The sequence below is a fragment of the Dermatophagoides pteronyssinus genome, unplaced genomic scaffold, assembly GCF_027571235.1.
Source record: "Dermatophagoides pteronyssinus isolate colony J.1.1.1.1 unplaced genomic scaffold, Derpt_VIB-CSIC_2022.12 sq0001, whole genome shotgun sequence".
In the NCBI taxonomy this organism is placed as follows: Eukaryota; Metazoa; Arthropoda; class Arachnida; order Sarcoptiformes; family Pyroglyphidae; genus Dermatophagoides; species Dermatophagoides pteronyssinus.
Genome location: NW_027461525.1, coordinates 1,936,277 through 1,954,077, shown reverse-complemented (window position 1 = coordinate 1,954,077; position 17,801 = coordinate 1,936,277). Strand labels below are relative to the sequence as shown.

Below are 17,801 nucleotides of genomic sequence, written 5' to 3'. Positions count from 1 at the left end.
AAAGATAGATAGATATTGATAACACCAAAATCGTAATCGAAACTAGAATTCTGTTGTTTTTTGTTTTCATTGATTGAATGTTATCGTGTTGATGTTATCTGTTGTCTGGACAACCGATAAAAACTATTTTGAAGAAAAAAAAACAAACCAACACGACAATAACAAATTCCATTCCAATATGTTTTGCTATCGATGATTTTTATTATGAAACCATATTTATTGATGTTTTTCAATTCAAATGGAAAAAAAACATTTTCCTGTACAAATCACTATTATTACTTGTTTTGTCAATTTATTTCATTTTTCTTGAAATTAATTTCATTTGAATTGATTTAAATAATTGATTTTGACAATCAAAAAACATCCAAAAATAAAAAAAAACAATAATAGTAATGACATTTTCGAAAGTTGTCGAAGTGATGAATGAAAGTGAAAGAAAAAAATGTTATGGTTTTGTTCTAATAACTTTTCTGCTTCTTCTTCTTCCTATTCAAATAGATTGCCTTATCAATCATTGATTGATTCGAATAATAATAATGATGAAGATGAAAAAACAAAAATCCAAGATTGTTATGTTTTGTTTGTTTGTTTTGAATGTGTGTTTGAAACCACCCAATGGAATTTCAAATTCCAATCAAACCAATCATTGATTTGATCAAATAGTGTGCGTTTGTGTGTTTTACTGATTTTGATGATGGCGGTCGATTTTGGAACCAAAAAACAAATAAAAAACACGAATGAATTTTATTTTCTCAAAATAACGAAAATAATAAAAATAAAACCTGGTTTGAACATAAAGAAAAAAGTAACAAGAATGAATAGAAATTTGATTATAAACAAAAAAAAACAAAAAATTTATTACAACAATACACATAAACACTAACAATTGGAATTGTACTATTCCCGATTCGAATTGATAGAAATTGAAATGAAAAATATTCCTATGCCATAACAACAACAACAATGCTGTTGATGATGATGACTGTGAAGATGATGATGATGATGATGAAAGTAAAATTCCAATTCCAAATGGAATTGAAAATGAACAATTCGTTCTTCGTTTGTTTGTTTGTTTCTTTCTCCTGGTTCGTTTCTATGTGTTTTGACTAACAAAAATTGTCTGTTTGGCTTTTAAATATTAGATGTACATTATTGTTGTTGTTGTTGAATTTTTTTCATTATTCTGCTTTCGTTTCGATATTATTATTTTATTCTTCATTTTTACATCGACACGTTACACATTATTGTCATCACAATTCCTTTTTTTGTGATGAACAAAGATTGTTGATTGGTTAAGATAAATAATCTATTTTTGAAAATAGAAATGCTTTTCTTTTTTTTTGTTACATTTCGATCAGTGTGAAAAAATTCTCTCGCGAGAATTCTTTTTTTTATTATTATTTGTACCTTTGTTTATTTTTCATTGATTCTTTGTATGTGACGTTGATTTTTTTCCAAATATCTTTTTCTTTCATTCGTAACTTTATCGATTCGAATGTGTCTTCCAATCAATTTCAGATCATCATCATTATCATTACTAACGAACGGTGACCGTATGTTTTGTCCATGTGTGTGCGTGTATGTGACATCTAATTTTATAATGATGATGATAATAACAATAACAACAACAACAATGATCATTGATTTTCTCTTTCTCCTCTCCATATTGATGCTTATTTGACCAGATTATTATACAGTTTATCAATTATTAATAAACAAAACAGATATGAAAGAATTTTCTATTATCATTATTCTTGTTTTTTTTCATAAAATCTTATAAATAATCATCATAGTATCCATTTGATTTACAGAATTTTTTTCCATCAAAATTCTTCTGTTTTTTTGTGTATGAAAAGCAAAAAAAAAGAAAATTCAAATAATGAATCCAATAGAAAGATATTTGATAACGTAATTTTAATTGAAAAACAAATTGATTTTGATTCGATTTTTTTCGGTTTTTGTTTTGTTTATTATTTACCTAAATTAATACAAATTACATTGTATTCTAAATCTCTTTTCATTCACTTTTCGATCTCGAATACTACTGTTTTATTACACAAAATTAATGTTATCTATCAGGTCATCATAATTTATCATTATTTTTTGTTTTCATTTATTCTTTTGTCAACATTTTAATGATGATGTTGTTGTTGTTGATGATGGTTTCAGTGAAAAACGAGAAATCACAACTTTTTGAGAGTGCAATGTAGGGAGTGAGAGAGGAAAAAATTAATAAACTCTCTTCAGTTCAGAATTCCTGTTCACCAACATCATTATTATTGGAAGTTTTTTTTTCTCGGTAATAACTTGATTTTTTTTTACTTTTTTTTCTCTCAATACCCCTTTCCAAAACCATTAACGTTGAATGAAACAATTTTTTTTATAATGAAACAAATATTAATGAAAATAAATTTCTCCCGTTCTCGGTATAACAACAACAACAACGACAGAAAAAACGGGCGATCGACAATATTGAACATATGGAACCAAATTTTTTTTTACATGTTGAAATGTTTGATTTTATTTTGTTGATAGACTTGTGTTATAATGATGATGATGATGATGTAATACATATTTACAAATTGGAAAATGTTGATTATTTTTATTTTTTAAAATGCAAAATTTGTATTTTTTATTTCTTTGCTTCTCTTGATAAACAATCAATTGAAAAATCATTAGTTTGCTATTGGCATAATTTCATCAACAACGATTCTATCCAGGTTTTATAAATTTACCCGTAATCTATTATCGACTAAACAACAAATTTCAATCAAATAGTAATTTTCTTCTTTCTCATTTTATTCTTGTTCCAAAAAAAATACACGTAACATTCATTTACGTTGAAAAAGAAAAAGGAGAATCTTGTTTGTGTTGTAATTTGAAACAAACAAACAAACAAAAAAAAGCAAACAAATACAAATCTGACTGATTTGTGTATACACGCAAACACATTTTCATTGATGTCCATATGTGTTTTTTGTTGTTGTTGTTTGCTTAGAGATTGTACAAGTATAAGTGCAAAATACCAAAAAAAAGAGAGTTACTGTGATTGAATAAAAATTCCATTGGAATATAATTTATCATTATCAGTATTAATGTCATTTCAACTGTGAATGATCTAATTAACGAATTTAGACATCTAGAGCTGATGCACACAAACACAAGAATATATGCATGTCGACAAAAAGTTAGATTCCGTTCATTCCAATTCAATTCAATTTGTTTGTTATATAACTATCATCATATATTAGAATGATTTTGATAAAATAATTTGTGTGAAACAAGTTTGTTTTGTGTTGAAAAAACAAATGAATTTAACAGTAATGACACAGTAATTGTAATGGATGCTTTTGAAAATTGAACAAAGAATAATTCTTGATAACTTGATATCAAAAACCAATCAAACAAATAACAAAAAAAAATTTTGGATATCAATTAACACATTTCTTGTCATCATCTTGGTCGAAATGGATTCCTTTCATTTATTTTTTTTTTTCTCGTTGAAATATTTAATTCATTTTCCTGTTCGTGAATTTCCAACTACAAATGTTGATGGTTATTATTTTTCATCCATCCATTTTATTTTGTATTGTTTTTTTTTGAAAAAATTCATCTCGAATTTTAAATTTTCAATTTTTCCCTTTGTCATAAAACTTCGTTCATTTTTTTTCTCATTGATCTTCTTTAAAAGTCGAACAAAAATTCTTTTCTTTTTTTTATTATTCCGTTTGATTTTATGGGCTTTTTTCTCTCAGTATTGTTGTTTATGACAAGCGCCATTAAATATTAAAAATGATTCTTTTATTTCATTTTTTTAAAAATGATTTCTTTTGTTTGAAATGTATTTGAAAACGTTTTTTACGATTTATAAATGAAACCATTTTGAGAAAAAAAAATCCATTGGATGATGAATGAATCAAATGAGAAAATTTTATAATTAGTAACATGAAAATTTTGGTTGAGAATCTCAAACCAAACCAAAATACACAAGGAAAACTCTAGAAAGAAAGAAAATGGAAAAGAACTTTTCTATGAGAAATTCCAAATTTAACATTGCAATTAATGAGTGTTTTTTTCTTTCTTTCTTTCTTTCAAAATTCAGATTCTTTAAGATTCTTTCTTTTCTTTTTTGTTCAATTTCTTGCTTTATTGTCAATCCAAAGTGATGAAATACCAATCATTTATAAAATTACATATCTTGAAAGTCTTGTGTGATTTGATTTTATTTTTATTCATTATTTCATTAGATGAGAAATTCTCTCATCAGAAAATCTAATCTTCAATTAAATCAACACATTTCATAAGAATTTTCTTTTCTGATTTATTTTTTTGTCTCTCTATAGGTTTCAATCGATCCGGAATTTTTCAACAGATCAAATTTTTCTTATTGAAGAAAAAGTTATTTTTATTTTTTATTATTTCGTTCATTATTGATGCCGAAACGATCAACAAATATAAATGTCATCAGAATTTTCAATCTTATCATCATTATAGTATTGTGTGTGCCTATCTATCTTATTTTATTTCTTTGATCTGATATTTTATTAATCAGTTTTCAATGTAAAGATATGTTATCATGTTCATCTTATTATCAATATTTATCATCTATTTTATTGATAATAATAATCGTCATCATCATCATTCAAAGATACGCTGAACCCGGTCATTCCCGGACAGCTCCATTCAATTGAAGCCGACGTAATGACAAAATGCCTGGCGGTCGTAGAGGTCTCGTTGCGCCTCAAAATACATTCTTGGAGAATATTATTCGTCGATATAACTCGTTGCGTAAGTTTGTTTCTCAATTTGTTCTTGATTTTTATTTAATTAATTTTTTTTCCTCATTATATTTAATCAATCAATTTAATGTCTCTTGTCAATTGTTTTTTTTTTTGTTTAAATTTAATCAATTTGGTCATTCATTAAATGTTTTGTTGTTGTAGTCATCAAATTTTTTTTTATTTTGATCATTCAAATAATTCTATGGAAAATAAATTATACATTGTAATAGTGATGACAAATTAAAAGGGGAAAAAACAAATATTCTAGAATCTAGATTATTATTCATTGTATTTGCCTGTAGCTAAAATGATAACATGCACAACAAATACCGACCAATGACTTTAACAATGAATGGAACGCCACTCTATCTCTAGCTAGAAATCTTTATCTATTTTCAAAAGAAATTATTTAGTTTGTTTTTATATTCTGGAAATTGTGCCCTATAGTTATTTTCCGTAAATTTTTCTTGATTCCAATATCATAAGTTCATTCGATTCATTTTGGTGGATGATAAATTGTATAGCTGAATTTTTTTTTGATTAGATTAGATCATAGAATGATAAATGATTTTTATTTTAATGCTTTCAATAAATAAATAAATAAATAAATTGATGGACATTTTGTCATTATTATCCAATAAATAAAATTATATATCTTCTTAAAATTAGTTTATAAATAGAGAGTTGTTGTTGCAATTTTTTCTTAAATAATCATTTTTAGATTGTTGAAATTACACCACCCAGACAATAATATTTGTTTTTTTATTTTGAACACCTTTTTTTTGTTACCAAAATGAAAATGAAATTAATATTTAGGTCAAATCATTGTCCTAAATACCTTTAAAAACGTTCACGCAACAACAAATTATTATTATTATTAGTTATTCTTATTTTCAATCATCGAATATGATCTTTTGGTCAATTTTTTTATGACATTTTTTTTCCATAAACAGAACAACAGAATTACATATTTAGTTCCGTGTTTGGTTGTTGTTGTTGTTGTTGTTTTGATTTGGTGTCAGTAGGTATTTGGATGATGATGACCCTATTAATCATTTTATTTCGTTTGAAACGTTTTTTTTTGCTATTAAAAAAGCTAATATTAATGATAAAACTTTTTGGCTAGTTGAAAAGTCAATTTGTTTTGTTTTGTAGAATAGGATAACATTTCATTGAAATGTAAAAAAAGGTATATTATTATTATCATCATACATACATTATTAATTTTATAGTTAAATCCATTCACAATAGAATACATATGATTATGATGATGATGATCATATATGATGACCATTCCAATATTTACGTGTGTATATATCAATGTGTGTTTGTAGGTTAGATATTATTTTGCAATGAGAAAAAAATTCTTGATTTTTCAACAGATTTTGTTTCATTCCATTTGTTATTTCTATTATTTATTCTAGTTTTTTTTCAACATTGAATCATACACACACAAACACACATCACATTTTTCAGAATCATTCTTTTCATTTCAGTTCGAAGATTTTTTTTCACATAACAAAATGAGACCAAAATGTGAAGAGCTGTTTTTGAATTTTTTTTTCTTCGCCAAAAAATAAAACCAATAGGATTAATGTTCAACAAGAATAAATGAAAGAAGAACAAGATTTGTTGTTGGATCATATTGTATAAGCAATAATAAATAGTAGTCATACCAAGGTTTTGAACAATATTAGAGAATTGAGAATAGACCCTTTAGAAACATTGAGATATAACGTTATTATGTATAGAGAATAATAGTGAGTGTGAGAAATGATTTCATTTTGGTTTTTTTTTGATTTTACAACGACAACATATATTACACTATTCGATTCGAAGAGGTTTTTTTTTGCAATTTTTTCTTACAAAATTCTATCATTCATCATTTGGCAATCTAACCAAAAGAAAGAAAGTGAGAGAATAAAGAAGATTGAGAAAAACATGGAACAAATTCAAATGAACAAACAAGCAATGTTGATGATGATGATGATTATGAAAGAAGATTTTTTTTTTTTTTTGTTTGCTTTAGTATTTGAGAATTTATATAATAAGATTTTTTTTTGCAATATCGAATATCTTATATATCATTATCATTTATATAAGATTTTTTTTTTCGTTGTTGAATTTCTGAAAATGACCAAAAAAAAAGGATCACTTTATCCGATCATAGCAACAGCATAGATAGAGCTATTATTTTGTGGTTATTTTCGGGAATTTCTTCTTTGTTTTCCTAGAAAAAAAATTCATCAAAATGCATTTCAATTCAATTCAATTATTGCATCAATTATTCAATGGCAAATGCCAAAAAAAAATATTGATTATTCATTATCATTATAATTATCAAGATGATAATGATAATATTCAACCATTGACAAGAATTTATGTACGAATGTTATGGTATATCATTTTCAATTCATACAAACTATAGGAATTTGATGCATTTATTTTTTTACCAAGTTTATTTTTGTTTTCCTCTCCAATCAACTTTATCTATTCACAATGAATGGTTCCATCATATCATTATATAGAATAAAAAGAACTGTGCCAAAACACCTTTTAAATTGAATTTGTTTGTTTGTTTGTTTGTTCAAATATATATCAAATTTAAGCTTTACGGCATTACATTTGATTTAATTTTCCAGCAATTTTCATATTTCCATCATCATCATCATCATCAATCGTTACATCATTCTATTGAGAAAGAGAAAAAAAAAGTAAAGTAAAGTGAAAAAAAAGATTCTTTTCACTATTGAATAGATTGAATTTGGAATTTATTTCAATTTATTATATGAAACAGAAGATGATGATGATGATGATGATGATGGAAGCGAAAAAATAAAAAAAACTTTGAATGAATCGAAATTTTCGTATTTGATTCAGTTGGCTTTTTTGAAGAGAAAAAAAACCAATCAATCATATATCATATAATAATGGTAGTTTTTTTGTTGTTGTTGTTGCTGTGTAGGATTTTGCATCATATAAAAAAAAGAAGAAGTTTATCTCTGATCAATGTAGACATAGATGATGATGATAATGATAATGACAATCATGATGATGACGATCCTGATGAAATATGAAACAAAAATTAAACTGTGGGAAATAAAAAACAACTATGATGATATAGTATAGTGAAATTCTTTCTTTGATTTCAATTTTGTTTTTATTCTATACTACTCAATCACAAATAACTGTGATTGTTTTTTTTGTTTTTGTGGATTTTTTTATTTTTGATTTTTTTTCATGAAATGTCTGGCTGTTGTTTCGGTTTTTTGTTGTTGTTGTTGTTGTTGCTGTTGTTTTGAGTTTTGTTTCCGAATCAAACTCAAATCGTATGAAAACAAAAGAAAGACAAAGTGAAACAAAACAAAAAAAAAAAAGTTTTAAAATTTCGGCCACATTTCATTTCATTTCAATTTTTTGTTTGTTTCCGAATCTATGATAGATTTTTTTCTGGTTTTTTTTGTCGATTCTCTGCTTTTTTTTCCATTTCAATTTATCAAGATTGAGTTGATTCGACTGTTTTTTGTTTTGTTTTATTGATAACATTGATGATGATGAACGATTTCTTTGCTTTTTTTTGTTGTTGTTTTGATTCGATTGCGAGACGTGTCTAAATTTGCTTTTGAATTATTATTGTCCATTATTATCGGAACGATCAGATTCTTCGTTGCTTTGATGCTCTGTGTGATGACAAGAGAGAGAGAAAAAAATGTTCACATTTTTCATCATCATTTTTTGTTGTTTTTTGCTTCTTGATCAAAGTTTTCTCATTCAAAGGAATAGAATACAAAAAAAAACGAAACAAAACCAAACGATAATCCATCCAATACACATAAAGAGTTGTTTGTTTCGAAAATGTATATGCTGCTAAAATTTGAATGAAAAATTAAGTTATGAAGATTATGTATAATTAACATCGAAGATTTTTTTTTTTGTTTTTGTTTTTATTTTGCTCCATTGTAACATATCCCAATCTTTATTTATTGTTTTTGTTTTTTTTCAGTTACGGCTTATTCTTTATCATCATCTAAATTGACGGTGTATGCATTCATTGTTTTCATTACAGAATTTTCAGTTGAATTTTTGTTTTCCGTATTTTTTTCCATCATTCATTCATTCATTCATTCACTTATGTTACACCTATGTGGTTTTATTTTCTCATATATTCACCCCAAAAAAACAGAGGAAAAAATCAAACAAAAGGCATTTTTTGTTCATTTGTTTTCACTTGTATTTTGGCAAGTTTTTTCTTTATGCAAAGAATATATTTTATAGATATTTTCTCGCACAACTTAACTTTATTGTTTTCATTTTGTTGTTGTTGTTTTTTATTCTTAGGCCGTGGTCCCACTTGTAAAAACTAACAAACAGACTAAACCGAAAAATGCACTGTGGAAGTAGAAAACGGGAAAAGTTTGCGATTTGACAAACTGGCGAGTTTAACATATCATGCAAGCATGATCCGGCAAACTAGTTTTTTTAGTTTGTTCAAGTGGGACCACCGCCTTAAATGCAAGTAAAGTTTTTTTTTCATTTATTTATTTATTCACTTCAACAACAACGAAGAAAAAAAACGTAATAACAATAACAGTATCAGGAACGCATCGGGAAAATTTTCTTTTCTTTTCGTTATTATTTTAAGCTGAATGGATTTTTTTTTCTCACAAATGATTGTCGTCGTTGTTTAACTTTTTTTTTTATTTTCACAACGATATTCCGTTGGTTTTTGTTTATGGAATCATAACAAACGGTAGTAGGTCGTCGTATCCTATACACTCTATCATCATTTTCCAAATACATACATATCAGGCAACAAAACAACAACAACAACAACAACAAAGTATCGTCATTTCTTTTACACAATCGATTCCTTAACACACACACACAGTATTTCTTACATATATTCTCTTCATATTTTTTTCTCCTTTCTAATAACCAGATTATTATTAATATTTATTATTTCTTGTTGTCTATGTCTATTCTGTAAGGGGTGTGTGTGTGTGTGTTTGTGTTTGTATTGTCATGATAAAAGGTTTTTTTTCGGGATCTTCTGGTTGTTGTTGTTGTTGTTGTTGTTGTAAACAAGACAATATATAATATAGCATCATAGAAATGAAGAAAAGAGTTCAAAATTATAATAATAATAATAACAGGAACGAAAAATTCAATAGTCAAGTTATTTTAGCTTTTATTTATTTATTTATCTCATAAAGAATTTTTCCTTCAAATAAAGGATCATCATTATGGTTATGATCATAATTATATACAGCTATTTTTTCGTTAATAGCAATCATAATTTAAACTGAAAGTAAAGAAAGAAAATTCTTCTTCCAAGTTACTTTGTGTTCAAAAAAAAGTTATGTATGTGTATGAGAGAGAGAGAGAGAGATCAATTTCATTAATGTTCAACAACAAAATAGCCAATTCATTTTATTCATATAATATTTTTGTCAGTATGAATAGGAATCTTCACAAGTCTTGTTTATTTTAAGTGAATCCATTTTTTCAGTAAAAGAAATACAGGGAAGAAACAAGTTATATCATCATGATGTCAAGCTTTCAATATCTAATGTTAGTCTGTTTGTTTGTTTTAAATTCATCTTTCTTTTCCTGATGTTATTATCGCTGTGAAATGACATGAAAAAATTTTCAAACAGATATTTCTCTTTTCGGGGAAAAAAATACTATGTAAATCAAACAAAATAAATGTTTTAAATTCAATTTGTAAAGATGAATCAATTTTTCTTTTGATCAATCTTTGGATTCAATTGGCATCCATTTATGTCATTTGTATATTCCAATTGTTCCGATAATATTTGGATGTGAAATAATGAAATAAATAATGTCAAATTTCATTTCAAAAAATTTTCCTCTATCAAGTTAAATCGAGCATAGCTAACGAAGAATCTACTCAAAAGTTGGAATAATTTTCAGTTTGAAATAGTTATTGATGATATGATATCTTTATATATATGAAAAAATGGGTACTTTTTCCCTATTTTTTTCATTTCATTTGGACAAATGAAATTATTTTTCATAGTGATGAAATGTGTGTGTGTTTGGTAATCTTAAACTTTATTTATTCTTTTTTTCATTTTTCTCTCTCTCTATCACATAATTTCCTGTTGGCTTAAACTTTGACTAATACATAACATCAACAAACTTTAACATACATTAAATTTTCATTTTCATTACTGAATGTTTTCAATTTTGGAAAATTTCGAAAACTTTGACTGCATACATTCTGACAACAACAACAACAACATGTTCCAACAAGTTTGGACCAACAAAAAAAAAGAAACTTGAAAAATTAAATTCTTAAATACTTACTGTTTATAGTAGATTTTTTTTTCATTAACATCCTGGTTGACTGAATATTAATCCTACAAAAGAATCAAAGAACTTTTTTTTAAAATATAAATTAAAATTTTTCTGAAATTTATATTTCTTTGTTAATAATTCTTTTCTTTTCTTTTCTTTTTTTTTTTAAATATAGCTGATTGCAGTTTTTTACTTGCCAATGCACAGATTGTCGACTATCCAATTGTTTATTGTTCGGAATCATTTTGTCGTATATCCGGTTATAATCGTGCCGAAGTTATGCAAAAAAGTTGCCGTTGTACATTTATGTATGGTGAGATGACCGATAAACAAACAATATCAAGAATCGAACAAGTATTGGATAATCATGTTATTGAACAATTTGAAATATTATTATATAAAAAAACACGTAAGTAATAAACAAATACATATATTTCTTACATATATTTTTTGCTTTGTATTGTCACATTATTTATTTATTTATTTTGCTTGTTATTTGTTGGTTTTATATTTTGGGTTGTTTTCGGTTTTATTTTATTGGGAAAAAAATGAATAAGAAAAATAAAAAACATTTACAAAAATAAATGTGTGGTTATAAGCAAATTCTTGTCAATTCGCTGGTTTCTGTTTTAAACATAATTTTCATTTGCTGAGTGTTTTAAATCTTTTTTGTTTATTTCTATTTTATTCAAAAGTTTTGTTTTTTGTTCCATAAAAATATATTTTATAAAATGTGTGCCAGTAAAGTGTGTGTGTATTATTTAAATATAACATGTGTTTTTCTATGAAAATCAATAATAAAATGTCACCATTTGCTTCCTTCATCACAACCATCACCACTATCATCACCCATTACTATTTTACATTAAAATTTTTATTAACATAAAAAATAGATTTAAAAAATTGGATAAAATTTAATAATAATTTTTCCTGGATTATCAAATGACCAAATCAAAGGAATATTTGGGTTTGCGTTAGTGGCCTAAAAAAACAAAAACAGACAAAAATTCCTTTTTATTTTATTACATCATTTTTTAAGAAAAGAAATTCTCTTGAGAAATCCTGTTGATGAAATATATTTTTTTTCTATTTTCGTTCGTTCATTCAATTTTTTCGCTCGTTGTTGTTGTTATTCTGACAAATATATCAGAATATCAATATCATCATGTTTATCATATGAATAGATTGTGTTCGATTTTACTGTTATCAATGTTGTTTTTTTTTGTTGTAGTTGTTGTTGTTCTTGCTGTTATTGTTCCAATGAAATCTGATACTATCTCAATTTGACATCAAATGTGTGAATGTAGTTGGTAAAAGAATCTTTTTTTTCGCTGTATTTTTCCAAAGCAACAACAACAACGAAAATATCTCTATTCAATCGAAAATATATCCATTGCTTTTCATCTTGTTCATCATTTTCAATTGAGCATACCAATGAAAAAAACAGAAACACAAAACAAAAACGAAACCGATAGAAAAAACGAATCGATCCATCTGGGCAACAATTTTACTTTTTTTTGTTTTGATTTTATTTCGATCTGTATAATTTGTATTTCATTAATTAGTTGATAGTATAGTCTGGATATCAATTTTTTTTGATCTTTCAGGCAATTACACATACTGATGATCATCAAAAAAAATTCTGAAAGTAATATCAGCTGATATCCGATGATATTCGATGATTTTTGTTGCAACAACAACATCAACAAAAACAAAACAAAAAACAATAATATTATATAGATCAAACTTAAACATGTCTGGTCTGGTATATGATCACAACAAATATTTATCTTTATCTCTATCTCTCTCACTCTTTGTATTTCAAATTCAATTCTTCACATTTATTTGTTTGTTTGTTTGTGTTTTTTATTTTCTCATATTCAATGATGATGATGATGATGATGAAGAAATATATAAATTGTATACATTGTATATATTGTATGCCAGATGGATAGTCAGATACAGCTATTTATCTATCCAACTATCTATTTAACTGAAATATTCGTGTAAATATTTACACGAATTCATTCATTCATTCATTCTTATTCCCATTATATACAATGAACAGTGTAACAGAATTTGCAAAAAAAAAAATTCTGAATAGGTTCGAAGAATATCATCATTATATGAATATCATCATCATTTATTCATTCAAGCCTTTGTTTTATCCATTATATCTATTTGGTTTCCATGTCAAAACATTTTGTTTTTTTGTTTGTTGTTTATTTTTACAATATACAGAATACATTGTTAAGTCAATTGATAATCTTTTTTGTTGTTGTATTTATCCTTGGACATTTCTTGTTACACAGAGAAAACAAATTCTATAAACATAAATTCTATACAAGTTTTTTTTCCTCCATACAATCAATCAATAATCATTGATTTAGGTGTCTTCATCATCATTGTTATATCATTGTTATTGTTGTTGTTCATCAATCGTCAATTTGATGATGATGATGACAATTTTGTTTTGTTTTGTTTAATGTTGATTAGAAAATTAGCCGTTACCACCCATCAAATATTATTATTATTATTATTATCATTATCAACTGTTGTTGTAATGTAAACAAAACTAAAACAAACATAAACAATATGAAAGATAGGGTAATTAATATTCAATATTTTTTTGGTTTGATGGTTTGTTTGTTCCAATTCTTTATTCCAATGGTGCTTATTATGTTTTATTCCATTTTCATTTTCATTTCGTTTGATTTTTATGTTGATTTTTTTTCCATCCTGTGATGATGATGAATAATAAACAAGATCAATGATCTTTCTGAAAACTTTTTTGTTTTGTTTTGTTTCATGATTCTCAATGGTTTCTGGAAATTTTCCATTTTTGAAAACAATGAGAATTTTCTTCTGAATAATTACAATTTCAAATTTTTTTTCTTTTCAATTTTTTTCTGTTCATCTATATTCGATTTTCAATTAATTTCATCTTTGTCAAGCCAAAAAAAAAAAAATCCATCAGAATTATTAATATCATCATCAACATTGCCCATAATAATTATCATAATGAATGAATATAAATTATTCTTGCTGATTTCTTTTTTTCTCACTACTATCCACACTGTTCGTTGATTACTTTTGAAATGAAATTGCACAAAGAAATTGCAACGAATAACAAAGAAGAAGAAGAAGAAAAAAAATCTGAATTTTTTTTCTTTACACGCCCAAAAATATACAGAAAATTAATAAATTCAATAAGATTCGGCTATGTTTCAATTAACACTTTTATTATACAAATATACTATTGAATAAAATGATAACGACAATGATGATGATCATGATTATTAAAATCAGCCATTCAAATTTTCATTTTATTTTTTTTTTTAAATCAACTTTGTATCGTTTATATCGACACATATGAAACAATTACATTGAAATTATATTCAGATTTTTTTTTCTGTCTGATATCAGAATAATTTGTTCGAAATGAGATATTTTTTTATATTCAGAAAATTTCTTCAATACTCATTAACTGAAATGATTATTGCAATCTATTTTTTTCTATTCCAAACTTATGGATTTGATAATTTCAACCAAAAAAAAACATTGATTTTCATAAGAAAATTCTCTTTATTCCCTAGGATTCAACCGATAATTATCTTTCCTTATGTTACAAAAAAAAGATAATTATTATGTATAATCAAACAAAATAACCGAACTAACAAATCTATTGATGACGATGAGTGCATATATGTTTTTTTCTTTTTTGGTTTTCATTTAATTTGATTCAAATTGAATTGAATTAATCAATCAATCAATCAATGAATTTCAGTGATTAACGCAAATGATTTTGACATGAAATTTAGATCATAAGTATAATTTATTTTCATCTTATATTCATGCTATGTCATCTTTTTGTTTTCTTGGTCTTGTTTGGTTTCGATTTTGTTTTTTTTTGCTTGCCGATCCTGCCGATTGATCTGTCATGACAATCGATTTCCTTTTTTTTTATTTTTCTTGTACTTAATATCAATTGTTGTATCGATTTCTAATTAAAAATTTATACTGATAACAATTACAGCCATCGGCCATCAGATTCAACAACATCATTGAATATCATGATTGTATTGTTGTTGAATCATTGTTTTTCTCTCTCTCTCTCTCTCTCTCTCTCTCTCTCTCTCTCTCTCTCTCTCTTTCACTGGTTTGTGTTTTGTCCATGGTTGTTAAATCCAAATAATAATGAGTCATAAATCAATTTCCCGTCAAAATAATAATGAAATGAAAAACATCAGAATTTCATTACATTATAATTGAAAATTTCATCGAAAAAAAGTTCATCAAATTATTAGATTGAAGAATTTTTGTTGTTGTTGTTATTGTTGCTTTTCTGATCTAATGATCTTTGAAAATACATTTGATGAATGAAATGATGATCAAATGTAGCAATTAAATTTAATTGGTATAATTCTTTAGATACACTCTCTCACTCACTCACACATAAGAATTTACCTCGATATTCTTTGTTTTGCTTTTTAAGCCTCATTATTAAAAGAAAATTTTTTTATTATTATTAAATTGTATGACTTTTTGTTGTTGATGATGCTTTTCTCAATTCCTATTTTGCTTTCAACGCTTTTTTAATACTATGTTGTTGTTGTTTTTTCGAATGATTATATTCAGAAAAAAAATGCAATTTTCGGGGAATGCTTTCAACGTTTTATCAATTTTGACCTCAATAAGTGTGTTGATTTTAACATTGATTTTCTTTGACTTTTTTTTGTTGTTGTCAAATGAATGTTTGTATTATGATTATGAAAATTCTAATTAAAATTCTGTCAAACAAACAAAAAACTAACTAACTAAATGTATTAAAAATTCTATTTGGCCATGTGTATGCATGAAAGATGTGCGATTCTCTGTCTCTTTGCCGATGCTTTGCATTAGCGGTCGTTTAATATGGATTATTTAAGCTGATTATTGAAAATCAAAAGAAAAAAATTGCTCTATGTTTTGTTTGTTTGCTTTATATGAATTTTTTTTTCAATCATTTCTAAATCAAACAAAATAAAAATTTTAAAAAAATATGCAATTAAAAATCATATTGTAGGACCGAATTCAGCTGCTTCGGCACCAGGAACGCCAATTAGTCGCCATAATGCATCTTCTAGATCAAGCTCAGGTAAGCCTTAATGGAAAAGGATAAAGAAACCATTAGAAGCATTTTGTTTGTATGTGTGTGCGTGAATTTGTTAGCAAAACAAAAACACCAAATTTACATTTTGTTTGTTGCTTTTATCATCATAATAACAATAATAGAATTGAATCCAATTCTTCATCTTTCTCTTTCTCGTTGAAATTTCCATTCTTAATATTTTATTTTTCAATTTTTTTGTTTTGTTTTGTTTTCCTGTTCCACCTTGCATACAAATCGTTATAATCATGATGATGATGATCAAAAAGCAACAAAAAAAATTGAAATAAGAAAAACGGAACAGAATTCATTCATTCATTTTTTTTGCATTTGAATTTCTTATTGTAGATTTCATTTTCCCTGTTTTCAATTCTATCAACATATAGATTTTTTTTCTTTCTCTTTATAGTTTCATAAATAATTTATTCAATCATCGATGAATTTTTGTTGTTGTTGTTGTGTTATTCAATTCTTGTTCCATTTTCGTTGTTGTTGTTGTTGTTTTTTTTCTCTATCAAATCTCGTAAATTGACTTGATCATCCACGTTTTTTTTTGTTGGTTGTGAGACAACAGAAATTACATGGTTTATATTACATTCCATTTTTGTTTTTTTGTTTTTTTTGCTTATTGTCTTTTGTTTCGTAAAACTATCTACTACGGTATCTATGAATTTCGTTTTTTTTTGGTTTAGCAATAAAAAAATGTTAGACATTTTTTATGTTTTTTGAATGTTTGTATTGATTGCAGAATACATGAATCTATACACTGGGAACTTTTGAAATAAATTTTGTTGTTGTTGTTGTTGTTGATGTTTCATTTTTGCATTCACATTCGATGTTAAAATAATCGATTTTCTTTTCCATTGGCTTGAAAAGTTATCATGCTTTTATCGATTTTCCTATACTTACCATTTTCATTTATTTATTGAAATTTATTTGTGAAAATGAAATAAATAAATTTCAATGTTATTGGAGACCAAAAAAAAAAAAACAAATTCATTTATATTTTTCATATTCATAATTCAATACAGATTAGAAAAAAAAGGAAAAGTTAATCCAAAATATTTTTTTTCCCGATCATGGACGGGAAAAATTGATGAAGAATCAATGTTGTTGTTGTTGTTGCTGTTGCTGTTTTATTTTAATTTCATCAATGTTCCAAATTTAGCCTTCCTATTTTTGTTCCATTTCCATTTTCCGTGTATATGTACGTACGTATACGATAGTCATTCATATAACATCATCATCATCATCATCATCATCGTCTATATCCTCTCTCTTTTTTTTCTGACTGTTTTGGAATTTGAAACATTCTATTTATAGTAACCAAATAACCAACTCCCATCCACATACACACACACACACACACACACATTTTGTTCATCAAATTAGGTCATATTTTTTTTTCTTCTTCCCAAGTCTTCGCATATGAAGAAGCCATATATAATGATGATGGCAATGGTCGTTTTTACTATTGCTTTAATGGTCCATGGTCTAATTTATTTTCATTGAAAGTTATTTATGTGTGTGTGTGTGTGTGGATGACCTTG

The 17,801-nt window shown here is 25.8% G+C and overlaps 1 protein-coding gene across 2 annotated transcripts in view; it reads left to right on the top strand.

Annotated features, from left to right (window-relative positions):
- Nucleotides 1–4,360: 4,360 nt before the first annotated feature.
- The window catches only part of LOC113793113 (potassium voltage-gated channel protein eag-like), a 28,248-nt gene continuing 14,807 nt past the window's right edge, over nucleotides 4,361–17,801 (top strand). The window contains exons 1-3 of one of the 2 annotated variants that reach the window (XM_027343082.2): nucleotides 4,361–4,788; nucleotides 11,278–11,511; nucleotides 16,168–16,239. In XM_027343082.2, the coding sequence (XP_027198883.2) occupies nucleotides 4,710–4,788; nucleotides 11,278–11,511; nucleotides 16,168–16,239 (385 nt within the window). In that variant the 5' untranslated portion in view covers nucleotides 4,361–4,709. The remainder of the gene's footprint in view (nucleotides 4,789–11,277; nucleotides 11,512–16,167; nucleotides 16,240–17,801) is intronic. The other variant, XM_027343084.2, reaches the window with a different exon arrangement.